Below are 12,589 nucleotides of genomic sequence, written 5' to 3'. Positions count from 1 at the left end.
TCAAATTCACTAAAATTTTAATGTATAGCCTTTATATAGCCATTTTGTTTTGCACAGACTGCAAGAGTAAATATCAGGTCCACTGTCATTTTGTTTTGATTGAGTGCTCATATCTTTTAATTTCACTTATTGGAACATAAAGATATTTCATTCATTATAGAAATTCTTTAAGGAAGATCAGTAAAATAATGCCAATTCTCTATTATTCATGCTCATGGAGGCTTGTGGGAACAAGGAAAATCGAAGTTACTTCTACCTGACTCTGGAAGGCACTACTGTAAATTTTTTGGTAGAAGATTCAATCTTACTAATTTCTAATTAGTTTTATTCTTAATCTTGTTTTACTTGAGATCATGTCTAAATTAGTTTACATTTTATGAACACACATTGGCTAGATTTTGAGAAGGGAATAATTGAAGGAAGATAGTGAAAAATTAAAGTCACTCAATCATCTAATGACACAAAAAACTGAAATATGATCGTCTCATTTACTGAAGAGACAGAGTGAGGACAAATTGGCAAGATGAACTACATGAATTCTAGGGTATTTTCCAACTCAAAGATTCTGGGATTCTAACTGGCTTGCTTAAGGTTAAATGACTAATCATTGGAATTATTGACTAGAGAATCTGAGATACAAATCTTTAGGGAACAAAGAAAATCAAACTTCTTGAGCCATACTTACTTAAAGATAGCATGCTCATATTCAACCTTATAGTATAGTGATAGTATATAGTAAAGTGATCTAACATTATAGACAAGTGAGATTATGAGCACCCTGGGAAATAAGGGATTTGAAAAGCTATTACTTCCTAAAACAAATCTGACTTAGATGTTTACCCAACATTCTATATACTATTCTAGAAATGTGCATAGCACAAAATTTTCATATCCTTATTTCTCTCCACTTGTGCTCAATTTGATGTGTGCTCTTTCTTAAAACAACCTAGTGTTATCAGAAGAAACTTCTAACAGTTTAATTTTATTTTGATGCTGAAGGAAAAAAAAACACCAAGAAAGAATATCAAGTAGAACCAAGTCATTTTGTGTATTGATAGTCCTCTTGTTGCTCTTCAGGGAAACAATACCCTGTATATGTATTTAAATAAAGTTTCATATTGGATAGGAAACGTGCTAGAGTAAGAGTTCTAAATAGGTCTCTGGCTTGCCATTTACTAGCTATTCTATCTGAAATTCAACAGGCTTTCAGAGCCTGTTTCCTTATACATGAAATAATATGTCTTCGTGGACTTATTGTGGGGATGTTATACACAAATACAAGAAAAATGTCACATGAATTGTAAAATGCTCTACATTTATGGATATTTAATATTCTTAACAGATTACTTTTTGATAATTCATGCTAGTATTTCATGTTAACATATCATTAATGACATAACTAAAATCTGCATAATACAAACAAGCCAAATCTCATTTAATAGTGCATAAATTTGGATACAGGAAACATTGAGAAGTTCAAGTAATCTGTTATATCTGTGTTAATATGACAAATAGCACTACTTTCCATTGTCAACCACAGTACCATTTTGCACATAATCTGACACTTTTTAGATTTCATTTTGAGGGAAAAATATGCTATGAGATTATGGTTCAAGGGAAACTGCAATTTTTAAGGGAATGTTAAAAATAGACCAGTTACTTATAGTAAAAGGTAAGGCAGGACTTCACTTTTGCACTAACCATTTACAATTCTTTCCCAAAGCTAATCTGGTGATAGGTCAAAGTAATTGTGTTGAGTCATTTAAAATGTCAACTGCTTCGAAGCAGCTTCAAAGAATCTTTAACAGGTGCAAGCCAAGTACATTAAAGACATTACCTCTGTTGCCTACCTCTTAGGGTAGGGAAAGGTACACTGAAGCTATTTTAAAAAGTTGGGAACCTTTGATGCATGCCAGCTAATCCACAGCTAGACAGACATTCTATTTTAATGGCAGTATATATGGTAAGAGCAGCAGTGATAAAAAGAAAAGATTTTGGGAAAACCAGAACCCCAGGATGACAGTCTGGCATTACTCCACTCATAGTAAATAAGAGAAATTTTCCCAATTTTCCATCTTTCTAAAAGATTTGTAGGGGAGTTGGGCATTAACAAAAACAAATGTTCCACACTCAAGGGGCCTAGGGAAACCATCTTGGGTGGTAGCTTCTTCATTTCAAGGGGTGTCCCTGAAATCCCTATAACTTTCATTGATCCCACAGTATCACACTGTGCATCAGGTGAGTTCTTTAAAACAGACTTAGAGGCTCCTGTGTCAAGAAGACAATCATACTATTTCCCACTTTCAGGGTAACATGGGGTTCAGTGCTTCTAGGTGGGGAGTGGACTGGGATAATGGGAGTCATAACCTCAGAATTGGGAAACTTATATTCATCTTCCTGTCCTTCACTCCCTAAATCATTCACTTCAATTTCTAATTCTTATTTCTATTGTACCATTTTCAGTATTTTCAGCTCCACCTCTCCTCGAAAACCTTCATAATTGGTTTGCATGTGCACCCTTTTGAGAATCTTGTTTTAGAGTATTTCCACTAACCACCTCTAAATACTTTGGACATTCCCCAGTCTTGATACAAGTTTGCATTTCGTTAGCCTGGTTATTCCCTTGGTAATATCCTGGTAGTCATACCTAAATGCATTTGGGAAAGCATTCTATCTTGGTATGTATCATATCTAAATCCATTATATCCATTGCCTTGGTTTCCCCTGAAATTGTTTCCATTATACCTGAAGTTATTGGGGAAATATCTCTCATTCTGCCTGAAGACTTGTCCCCAACACCTGCTATCTCCCATCAAGTGCCCATTTCTCCCACAATGTAACACTGTGGGCCTTGACTATTAAAATTCCTTTGCTGATTATAGAACTGCCTCAGTTGCCTATATTCTTAGTGGAGCTAGTCTTTTCCTGGTGTTTTCCTGTTTTATTCAGTTTTAACTTCAGTTCCTTTATTTCTTGCCTTAATTCTTCAACTAGCCCAGTGTTCTCATTTTCATGTTTCTTCCTATCTGCATTGTATATATAAGTTGCCACCTGCCTTAATGTGTCTAGATCCATGTCACTCCATTCAGGACATTGCTGCTGGAAATAATTTCTTACTACTAAACAGGAATTCTTTTCAAACTGCCTCCCTAAATGTTTCACATTCCATTCTCTAGGGTTGTCCAAATCCAAATATCTTTCTCCTAGGTCTATGAGTCTATCCATGAAAGTGGAGGGTGTTTCCCTATCTTCCTGTCTGACCCATTCAAACTTAGTCCAAGTCCCAGGCCTATTAGAGCACTGCTTCATTGTTTTGATTACTGCCAGTCTTTTACTCATTCTTCATATTTGTCTGCTAAATTCATGTCCCATTGTGGTTGTACTAAAGGCCATTCAGATGTTTCTGTTACAATCTTTTCTTTCTCCCTCTTTGTCAGCAATTCATCCAGCAAAATTTACATGTCCAGATAATCAGGGTCAAATTGCTTGATCTTTCAAAACTTCTTAATCACAGCTAATGGTTACTCCTCAAATGAGGCAGTGCTCTTCCTAAAACTTTCGATATCAGCTTGGGTAAACCCTTTGTGGTGCTTGACATTGATAAGTTGATTTTCTTGGGTGAGTACTAGAACCTCACGTAGGGGAAAGAAACCCCCCACATCATCATTTAATTCTGCAATCTCCTGTTCTAGTTTAGTGCCCTTCTGCATACATTCAATAATCAGTCTATATCTCATTACAACAGTTTCCAATCTATTTTCATATCCCTTTCTTTGTCCCTTAGTTGTTCTGTCTTCAGTGTTGTAATTATATTTAGGATGTAATAAACACATATCCTAATCATAGACCCTACTAATATGCCACAACCACCTAGTGGGATCCATTGTAAAATTTCTAGTAGGCTAAGGCACAGTAAATCTAATACTGACTGTGGGAATGGTATTTCCTTTATATACCCTGGTATCTTCTTGGTAAAAATTTGGGTTATATTCCTCATATTCATGTTGCTAATACTGAACCACATATTAAGCTGTAATCTCTGTCCCTAAATGCAGGCCCTTTGACTCTGACCAGGCTTCTTGTCTGCTGGCAGAAGATTGCTCAGCAGCCTGTGGTGAAAGCTCTCTGTAAATCAGAGTCTTTCTAAATTCTTGTCTGTATTTTTATGTTTTGTCCTTTTGACTCACCACTTGTTATGGGGAATATGAACCCTGGTATTGTTATATCAATAGTTATCAGGTTTAAAGATATTCAGTTGATAACAGTTGGAATATGGCTGGACTTGGAAGTTGAGAATTTGGTTGGACCAGTAGTTGAAGAAATTTGCTGGAGATAAACTTTCTAAAAAAAACTATTTGAATTAACTTCTAAAGTAGCAAGGATAGGAAAAGGGAAAAAACAGATTTGAATAGGAGATATTCCCTAATCTAACCGAACCCAAAAACCCCAATTAAAACTCCACAAGGAGTGTCTTCTGCCTGAAACCAGGCCTATACTGAACTCCTTAGTCTATCTAAAATATGTAATAACTATCTTACTAATCTATGTAATTATCTTCTTAAATATAATTTAGAAATCCAGAAAGATCTTATCTGATAGCTGTTACAAAGACTCAATCTTCTGCTCCAAGTTGCTCTTTGGTGTCCTCTGGTGGAAATTCCAGAGAACTACACAGCTACTCTTATGTTCAGCTCAGGAGTTTTATAGAAATTGTCCAAACTAAATATCATTAATCTCTTCCCAAAGGCTCAGGGCCAGCTCCTTGGACACCTTTCCTCAACAAGAAAAATCCAAGGAGTCAACCATTAACCAATTATCCTTCCCAAGACCCTCTGGGAAATTTCTTTTCCCATTATCCTCTTGAAGATTCTTCCATCTGAATTAAAGGAGCTCAGCTCTTTCAAAAATTGTCCTTCTAATCAACCACCTATTTCTACTTACCAAGAATCCCTAATTAATCCGAGTAACTAATTATTTCTTATAAACAGCAGCAGTGAAAAAAAGAAAAGATTTTGGGAAAACCAGAACCCCAGAATGCCTGTCTGGCATTATTCCACTCATGGTCAATAAGAGAAGTTTTTCTATTTTTCCATGCTTTTCTTACTTTTCTAATATGGATTTCTCCACTTTCTGAAATTTTTTCAATTCAACAATTAATTCCCAGTATTTGAGATAGAGCCACATGAGTCTTCCATTTTGGCGTTTGTTGGAATTCCACATATCTCCACAATATGTGTCATGCTTAAATATATCTGTTAAACCAGATACCATCCCTAGGTCAGAAGCAACTGGATCGATGGATGCTTGAACTAACAACCTTTTCTCAATCTCCAGGCGCCGGGTTTGAGGAAGAACCAGACTACAGTAGATATTCTGTCGTTCTATAAGTGCTTCTTCAAATTCTCTCAGCAAACGGGTAGCCTTTTTTTGTCAATTTTCTTCTTTGTCTAAGTAGTATTGATATACACTTTTCAAGGGTTGTAGCTGCTGCTTTTCTTGCATTACCTGTGCCCTTTCTTGTTCCAGAAGTTTTCTTTCTTCTACTAATTTTCGACCCTGAGAGATGAGAGCTTCACGATAGCTAGTTGTTCTATTATGTTCCTTTTCAAGCTCCAAAGACAAATGAGCCACTGCACGACGGTTTTCTGAGATAATATCATGGTATTTAGCTTCAAGATCCTGCTGGAAAGCAATTGTTTTCTGGTAATATGCTTGTCTTTCTTTTTCTATTTCTTTCTGAGACTCTCTAGACCAAATCCAACGAAAAGCTGCCAATCCCAGCATGGGAACCAGAAGAGCATAATTCCATCTGCTTCCATCACCACCCTCTGCCCTGGAATTAGGCCGGATATTCCAATGGGGAGGGTCATTTAAGTTCTTCATGGAGATACACCAAGGTCTCCAAGCCCCCAGTCTAGAGCTCCTCCACATTCAGTTCAGGAACCAGAAGCCCTTCTCCAGCAGAAGCGTATTCACTACTTTTAAGAGAAATGCTATTCACAAAATTTAAATTTCAAAGAACTAATCTTTTTAAAATGTCTTTTAAAGGGTGCTAGTTAATTGAAATAACTCCCCACCCCATAAAAAAACCCTTAACTTCTGTCAGTATCAATTCTAAGACAAAGAGCAGCAAAAGCTAGTCCAGGGTCACACAGCTAGGAAGTGTCTGAGGTTGGATTTGAACCTTGGTCTTCCAGATTCCAGACCTGGTGCTCTATCCTCAGTGCTACCTACCTGATGAGACCTTCAAGTAAAAGATCCTTATAGAATATCCCCAGCCACATACACCCTTTTCTATCTAGGGCATGTTTGTATCCCATATCCCTGGAAACTCCAGCAGATGATATCATTTTGTATATGTTTTCATGCAACTCATGGATACTCCCTGATTCTTCAATCCCCTTATGAGCTCCATCTAATATATCACTATTATGACAGGTTGTATTGTGTTTCTCAAGGTTCTCTGTTAAACATAACTTGTTACTATTGTTGATTTTAATTAGTTATTAGTTAGCTCTCTAGTTTAAATAGAAGCAGAGATCAATACCAGAAGAAGGATTTTTGTCTGGTCCCCTTTAAGGGAAGGGCAGGGGAAAAATCACTGTGGGAGCTTTAAGAAGATTTGCATGTTGGGAAGGCAGTTATAGAACTCTAGGATTGTCTCTTATACTCCCTCTCTTGAGCAGGTTGCTAGAGATTTTTCTCTGAGACTATCTGTGAGTGATTTTTGTGAGTTAACTTTGAGAAGTTGAATGAAAATCAGTTAATCTGAAGAAAGTTGGTTAAGTGAGAGCTTTCCTCCAGAGAGAGGAAAAACTACCAGTAGGGGGCTCTGTTTCCTCCCACTAGAACAGTGTCAGTGTCTGGCTCCCTGTTGGGAGTCAAAGAGGCTAGTGATTTCTAACTGCCATATTTGACAATTAGTTGAAGCAACTTGTGGATTTTCATAGACATTTTAAGGAGTTAATATAAATTGAAGTTCATAGTTTTATAATAGGTTAACAAGATAGAATTTAATATATAGTCAGTCAGTGTATGAAAGTATAGTGTCTACTTTGGTAGATAAAGAAGACACTTTGTGAGGGGAAGTTTGGGTACTGGGTTTTAGTAACATTAGTAATTAAAGTGATATCTCCTACTTTATTCCTACCTCATTTATCCTGTCCCTGGCTCTTTCATAGTTATAAATAAATAAATGTTGGATTAAGCTGTGTCCAGCCAGTTCATCTACCACCTTCATCATAGATACCCTGACAGCATTAGCCTATATCTACCACCTCATTGGTATCAATTGGCTATCAATATCCAATCCCCAAAGAAGATCAATATTACCCATAACAGCTTGGCAAGCCAAATAAGGATCGGAACTTAAAATCTTCTATAGAAAAAAGCAGTCAAGAATACTGAAAGAAACTAAAGGAACCATGGCTGTAGAGACTATGACTCAAATAATGATGAAAGCGATTCCAGTATATTTTCAAAAGCTTCCCATTCCTAAAACATTCATGGATATCCTATACCTTACTATGCTGAATATATTAAAATTAATACTAGTAGGTGGTTTGGTGATAATATTGGGATTGATACTAAAGTACCATATATGCTCTATCCTAGCTTAAATACTGATCAGGAAGAAATACCAAATGAAAGATAATCAATTAGAGACTAGACTAAAAGATCTAGAGGACATCATTATGAAGCAAAGTAAAATAATACAACTCTTCAATGGCACTAATATGGACAGTGCTAAACTAAATAGACAAATCCTAAAGAATATGGATAATGAAAATAGCTTTTTCCCTCTTTGTGAGATACCAACAGTAAATCCAAACCAAGAATTGCTTAATGTTAAATCCACAAAAGAAAAAAACTGATTCCACTGTTAATTCCACTGCTTCTAATTCTAATAGTAACACCACTACAAGGCAATACCAAAATAATTACAATGATAGTACTTTTTTCCTACTCCGTGAAGTGCCAATTTTTACCCAAGAGCATGAATTAATTAATCTAAGACAACATAGGCTTTTCACTCAGACAGATATGGATGGGTTCAAATGAGGTACTCCTTCTTTTGAGGAGGAATTTATTGCTGTGATAAAGAAAATGAGAAAATTTGTAAACAATTTAATCCCACCTATTTAGATTTTGAATTTCTAATGGATGAGCTGTTAACTAAAAGGGAGAAGGAGAAGATAATTAAGGAAAGTAATCAGAATTGGGCTCCAGTAGACTGGCCAGATAGAGACTCAGAGTGGAAAATTAACATGGAATTAGATTACAAAAAATTAGTAAAAGCAAGGGCAAGCAATTATTAAAATGATGAGGGAATGCTCAGAAAGGCTAGGGACCTGGAATAAGTTCAAGAAGCCGAGGCAAGAGATTGGATAAAATCCATCTGCTTACATAGATAGGTTGATAGAACCAGGAGAACACTATATAGACCTGGATATTACAAAAGAAAGGGAATTATCTGCATAGACAACTTGTCAAAAATTGCTGCATGGTAGTAAAGAATTACTTTAAGCTTAATTGTCCAGATTGGAATACTATGGATTTTGATAAACTCAGGTGTTTGGCTATACACATTTACAACGTAGATAGAGAAAAACAAGATGAGGGAAATACTGAATTGGTAGAAGATTTGAAAAAGGAAATAAAATAATTAAAAGCCAAACTAAATGAAGTGGGAAAAGGGGAGATAACTGTTGGTTGGTCAGAGAATATAGGCAACAAAGACAATTTAATAATCAAGGACCAACATGTTATCTCTGTGGCAAAAAAGGGCATCTGATACTTAACTGCCGATGTTGGAATCAAGTATTTTGAAACAATGGAGGCTACTTTCAAAATAATTTTAGATACAATGGCCACAATAACAATTTTAGGAGTAAAATTACAATAACTGAGGAAATTTTAGAAATGGGTACAATGGTGGATACCATGAAAGCAACAGCCAAAATGAAGCAAATCAGTTATTGAATTATGTAAGAACTGATGCACATCCATGCAACAATAACCAAATTCAGAATGAAAACACTCAAAGAGAGGAATCCCAGAAAAGGGCACAAGCTGCATTATGAAGGTTTACTAGGGGAGAAGGAACTAGTGAAGCAGACTGAAGAATTTAAATTTCCAGACCCAGAAATATTAACACCAATAATCCCTGTTAATTCTTTCCCTAATAGTACAGAACCTCATGTTACCTTAAAATTGGCAATACTATTTATGACTGGGGCATCTAGATCAGTTTTAATTAATTCACTGGATTCACAGTGTAGTTCCATAGGATCAATGAAAGTTGTAGGAATTTCAGGGACTCCTTTTGAAGTTAAAAAGCTGCCACCAAGAATGGTTTCATGAGGACCTTTATCTGTGGAACACTCATTTTTACTAATGCCAATCTCCCCTATGAATCTTCTAGGGAGAGATTTATTATACAAGTTAAGAGCAACAATGGTGTGTACCCCTGATGGTTATAGTTCATTAGAGCTGCCTGAAGAATCATTGAATCTATTCTCAGTATGTTTTTGGATAATCAAGATATAGAAAAAACTCAAATTTACATAATTCCTGCAGACATACCAAAAGCTTTGTGAGCAACATCTTCCACTGATATGGATTTACTAAAATCAGCAGTCTATGTCCAGATTACAACCAGAGGTGGTCCAACTCCATCAATACAGTGATATCCATTATCAAAAGAAGTCATAGAAGGAATTATCCCAGTGATATATTCCTTGCTAAAACAAAAGATAATTATCCCTTATAAATCAGAATATAACACACCAATATTGCCAATCAAGAAGTCAAAATTAGATGAAAATGGAAAGCCAGTATATCATTTTGTCCAGGATTTGAGAGCAATTAATAACAATGTAATTAAGAGATATCCCACAGTGCCGAGTCCCTCTACTATAATTTCCTCTAACCCAAGTAATGCCAAATATTTCACTGTAGTTGATTTCTGCTCTGCATTTTTTTCAATCCCCATACACAAAGATTCCCAGAAAATTTTTGCTTTCACTTGGAAAGTGTCACAATACATATGGCTTCATCTGCCACAAGGTTATGTGAAAACTCTAACCTTAATCTCCCAAATTTTAAATGAAAATATAGCAAATATTGAATTCAAGAATAGCAAGCCTGTCTAATAGCAAGGAAGAGAAAAGATACTACCTATACAGATTCTAAATATGCTTTTGGTATTTTGCATGTGGTGGGAATTCTTTGGTTGCAGTGTGGATTTTTTAACATCATCTGGGAAGACAACAGCCAATGCAAAGATCATAAATGAACTCTTAGTTACTCTACATTATTCAACACAGATAGGTAGAAATGATTTTATATCAAGAGGAAATCACAGAGCAGATATAACAACAAAAAGTAGCAGCTATGGAAGGTCCTGAGTTAATTTTAAATTTATCAGTCATAGGTGAATCAGATTTGTCAAATGCATATAATGAGAAAGAAATAAAGGAGGCAGAATTTTAAAGCAAAGCAAATAAATGGAGTATGGATAGCATGGGAAGCCAATATTCCCAAGAACAAATCAAATTTGTCAAACTATACACAAGAATGGTCATTTTGGAATGCAAGGCATATTTGATTCAGTAAAGAAAACATGAATAGCCCCTGGAATAACAAATATAGCATCAAAAGTCTGTGCAGCTTGTCAGACATTTCAAGCCTACAACAAACATGCTTTTAGAGGGAAGGCACTCCATTTGAAAACTTACAGATAGACTTTATTTGAACTATAAATTTGGTTTGGTAATTGTAGATCAATTGACAAGATGGCCAGAAGCATTCCCATCAAAAAAGAACATAGCAAATTTTGTAGCAAAAATATTATTAAGGGAGAGTATAACTAGATTTGGCTTACCATTGAGAATAGATGCAGATAGAGGAACACTCTTCACTGATTCAGTGTTACAGCAAATATATGCATGCCTCTGGATAACACCCAAGTTTTGTGTGCCTTACCATTCACAAAATTCTGGACAAGTTGAAAGATTAACTAGAAAAATCAAGACTATGATTGGTAAATTATGTACAGAGACACACTTAAAATGGCCTGATATGTTACCTTTAGCATTTTGTTTAAGAACCAGACCAAGGGGAGACCTACATATATCACCATACAAAATTTTATTTGGATATCTACCCATACAATCAAAGACATTTAGCATTCTGTATAGTTCAATGTTAGCTGGTGATACCACAATTGCAAAATAAATTAGAGATTTACACATTAGAATCACAGAAATTCAAGAATTAGGAGCAATTGTGCAGGCTGGACCTATTGATTTTTCACTGCATGACATAAATTCAGGTGATGCAATTTATATAAAGAATTTTAATAGAACAGGAGGGACACAACCTGCCTTAGAAGGTCCATTTCAAGTGCTTCTAACTACATCAACAGCAGTAAAGATAGCAGAGAAGGCAGCATGGATGCATTGCTCCCATGTATAGAAAGTGCCATCAGTGGAAGTTGATAATCAAGAGTAAGTAGACAAAAATTGATACAACAGCTGGACTGCCATGAGGACAACTACACAACAACAACAGGACAACAGAATTACTACAGACATTATTTGAAAGAACAATGGACTGTTTTGAAGGACACAATGGACAAATATTACCAAAACAACGATGAATTACAACTAGAGACTTTTAAAAAATTTTTATTCTTATTTTGAATATTTTCTCCTAGTTACATATTTCATGTTCTTTCCCTCTCCTCCAAACCACCCTAAACCCGCTTGGCCAATGCACAATTCCACTGGGTTTTACATGTATTATTGATCAAGACCTAATTCCAAAATATTGACAGTTGGACTAGAGTTATCATTTAGTATCTACATTCCCCAATAATATCCCCAACAGCCCATGTGTTCAAGCAATTGTTTTTCTTCTGTGTTTCTCCTCCCATAGTTCTTCCTCTGAATGTGGCTAGTTTTCTTTCTTATAAGTCCCTTAGCCTTGCTCTGGATGCTTACATTGCTGCTACTAGAGAAGTCCTTTATGTTCAGTTGTACCACAGTGTATCAGTCTCTGTGTACAATGATCTCATGGATCTTCTCCTTACACTCTGCATCAATTCCTGGAGGTCATTCCAGTTCACATGGAATTTCTCCAACAACTAGAGACTTTTTAAACAGACACTGAGACTACTATCAAGGACTATGAAGACTGGATAATTTTAAAGCCTCTGAATTTTACATTTAAATGGAAGGTTTGATTTTGTATATAAAGGTTTGTATTAAGATGTAATGGTAAGGGGCAGCTGGGTAGCTCAGTGGATTGAGAGTCAGGCCTAGAGACGGGAGGTCATAGGTTCAAATCTGGCCTCAGACACTTCCCAGCTGTGTGACCCTGGGCAAGTCACTTGACCCCCATTGCCCACCCTTACCACTCTTCCACCTAGGAGCCAATACACAGAAGTTAAGGGTTTAAAAATGTAAAAAAAAAAGATGTAATGGTAAGTATATAATTTATGTGTTAAAAATAATTCTTATTGATATAAAACATAGCATATTAAATAGGGATATTAATAAATTTATAACTAGTTACTAAATATAAT

The 12,589-nt window shown here is 35.7% G+C and overlaps 1 protein-coding gene across 1 annotated transcript; it reads right to left on the bottom strand.

The window, feature by feature from the left end:
* Positions 1 to 5,094: 5,094 nt before the first annotated feature.
* LOC123255955 (coiled-coil domain-containing protein 127-like) lies at positions 5,095 to 5,892 on the bottom strand. The gene is given in 1 exon segment (XM_044684663.1): positions 5,095 to 5,892. A coding segment is annotated over 1 exon segment (783 nt). The 5' UTR covers positions 5,884 to 5,892; the 3' UTR covers positions 5,095 to 5,100.
* Between the last annotated feature and the right edge of the window lie 6,697 nt (positions 5,893 to 12,589).

The sequence above is a fragment of the Gracilinanus agilis genome, unplaced genomic scaffold, assembly GCF_016433145.1.
Source record: "Gracilinanus agilis isolate LMUSP501 unplaced genomic scaffold, AgileGrace unplaced_scaffold54664, whole genome shotgun sequence".
Lineage (NCBI taxonomy): Eukaryota > Metazoa > Chordata > Mammalia > Didelphimorphia > Didelphidae > Gracilinanus > Gracilinanus agilis.
Note: the sequence above shows the minus strand (reverse complement) of the source record. Positions and strands in the feature narration are given on the sequence as shown.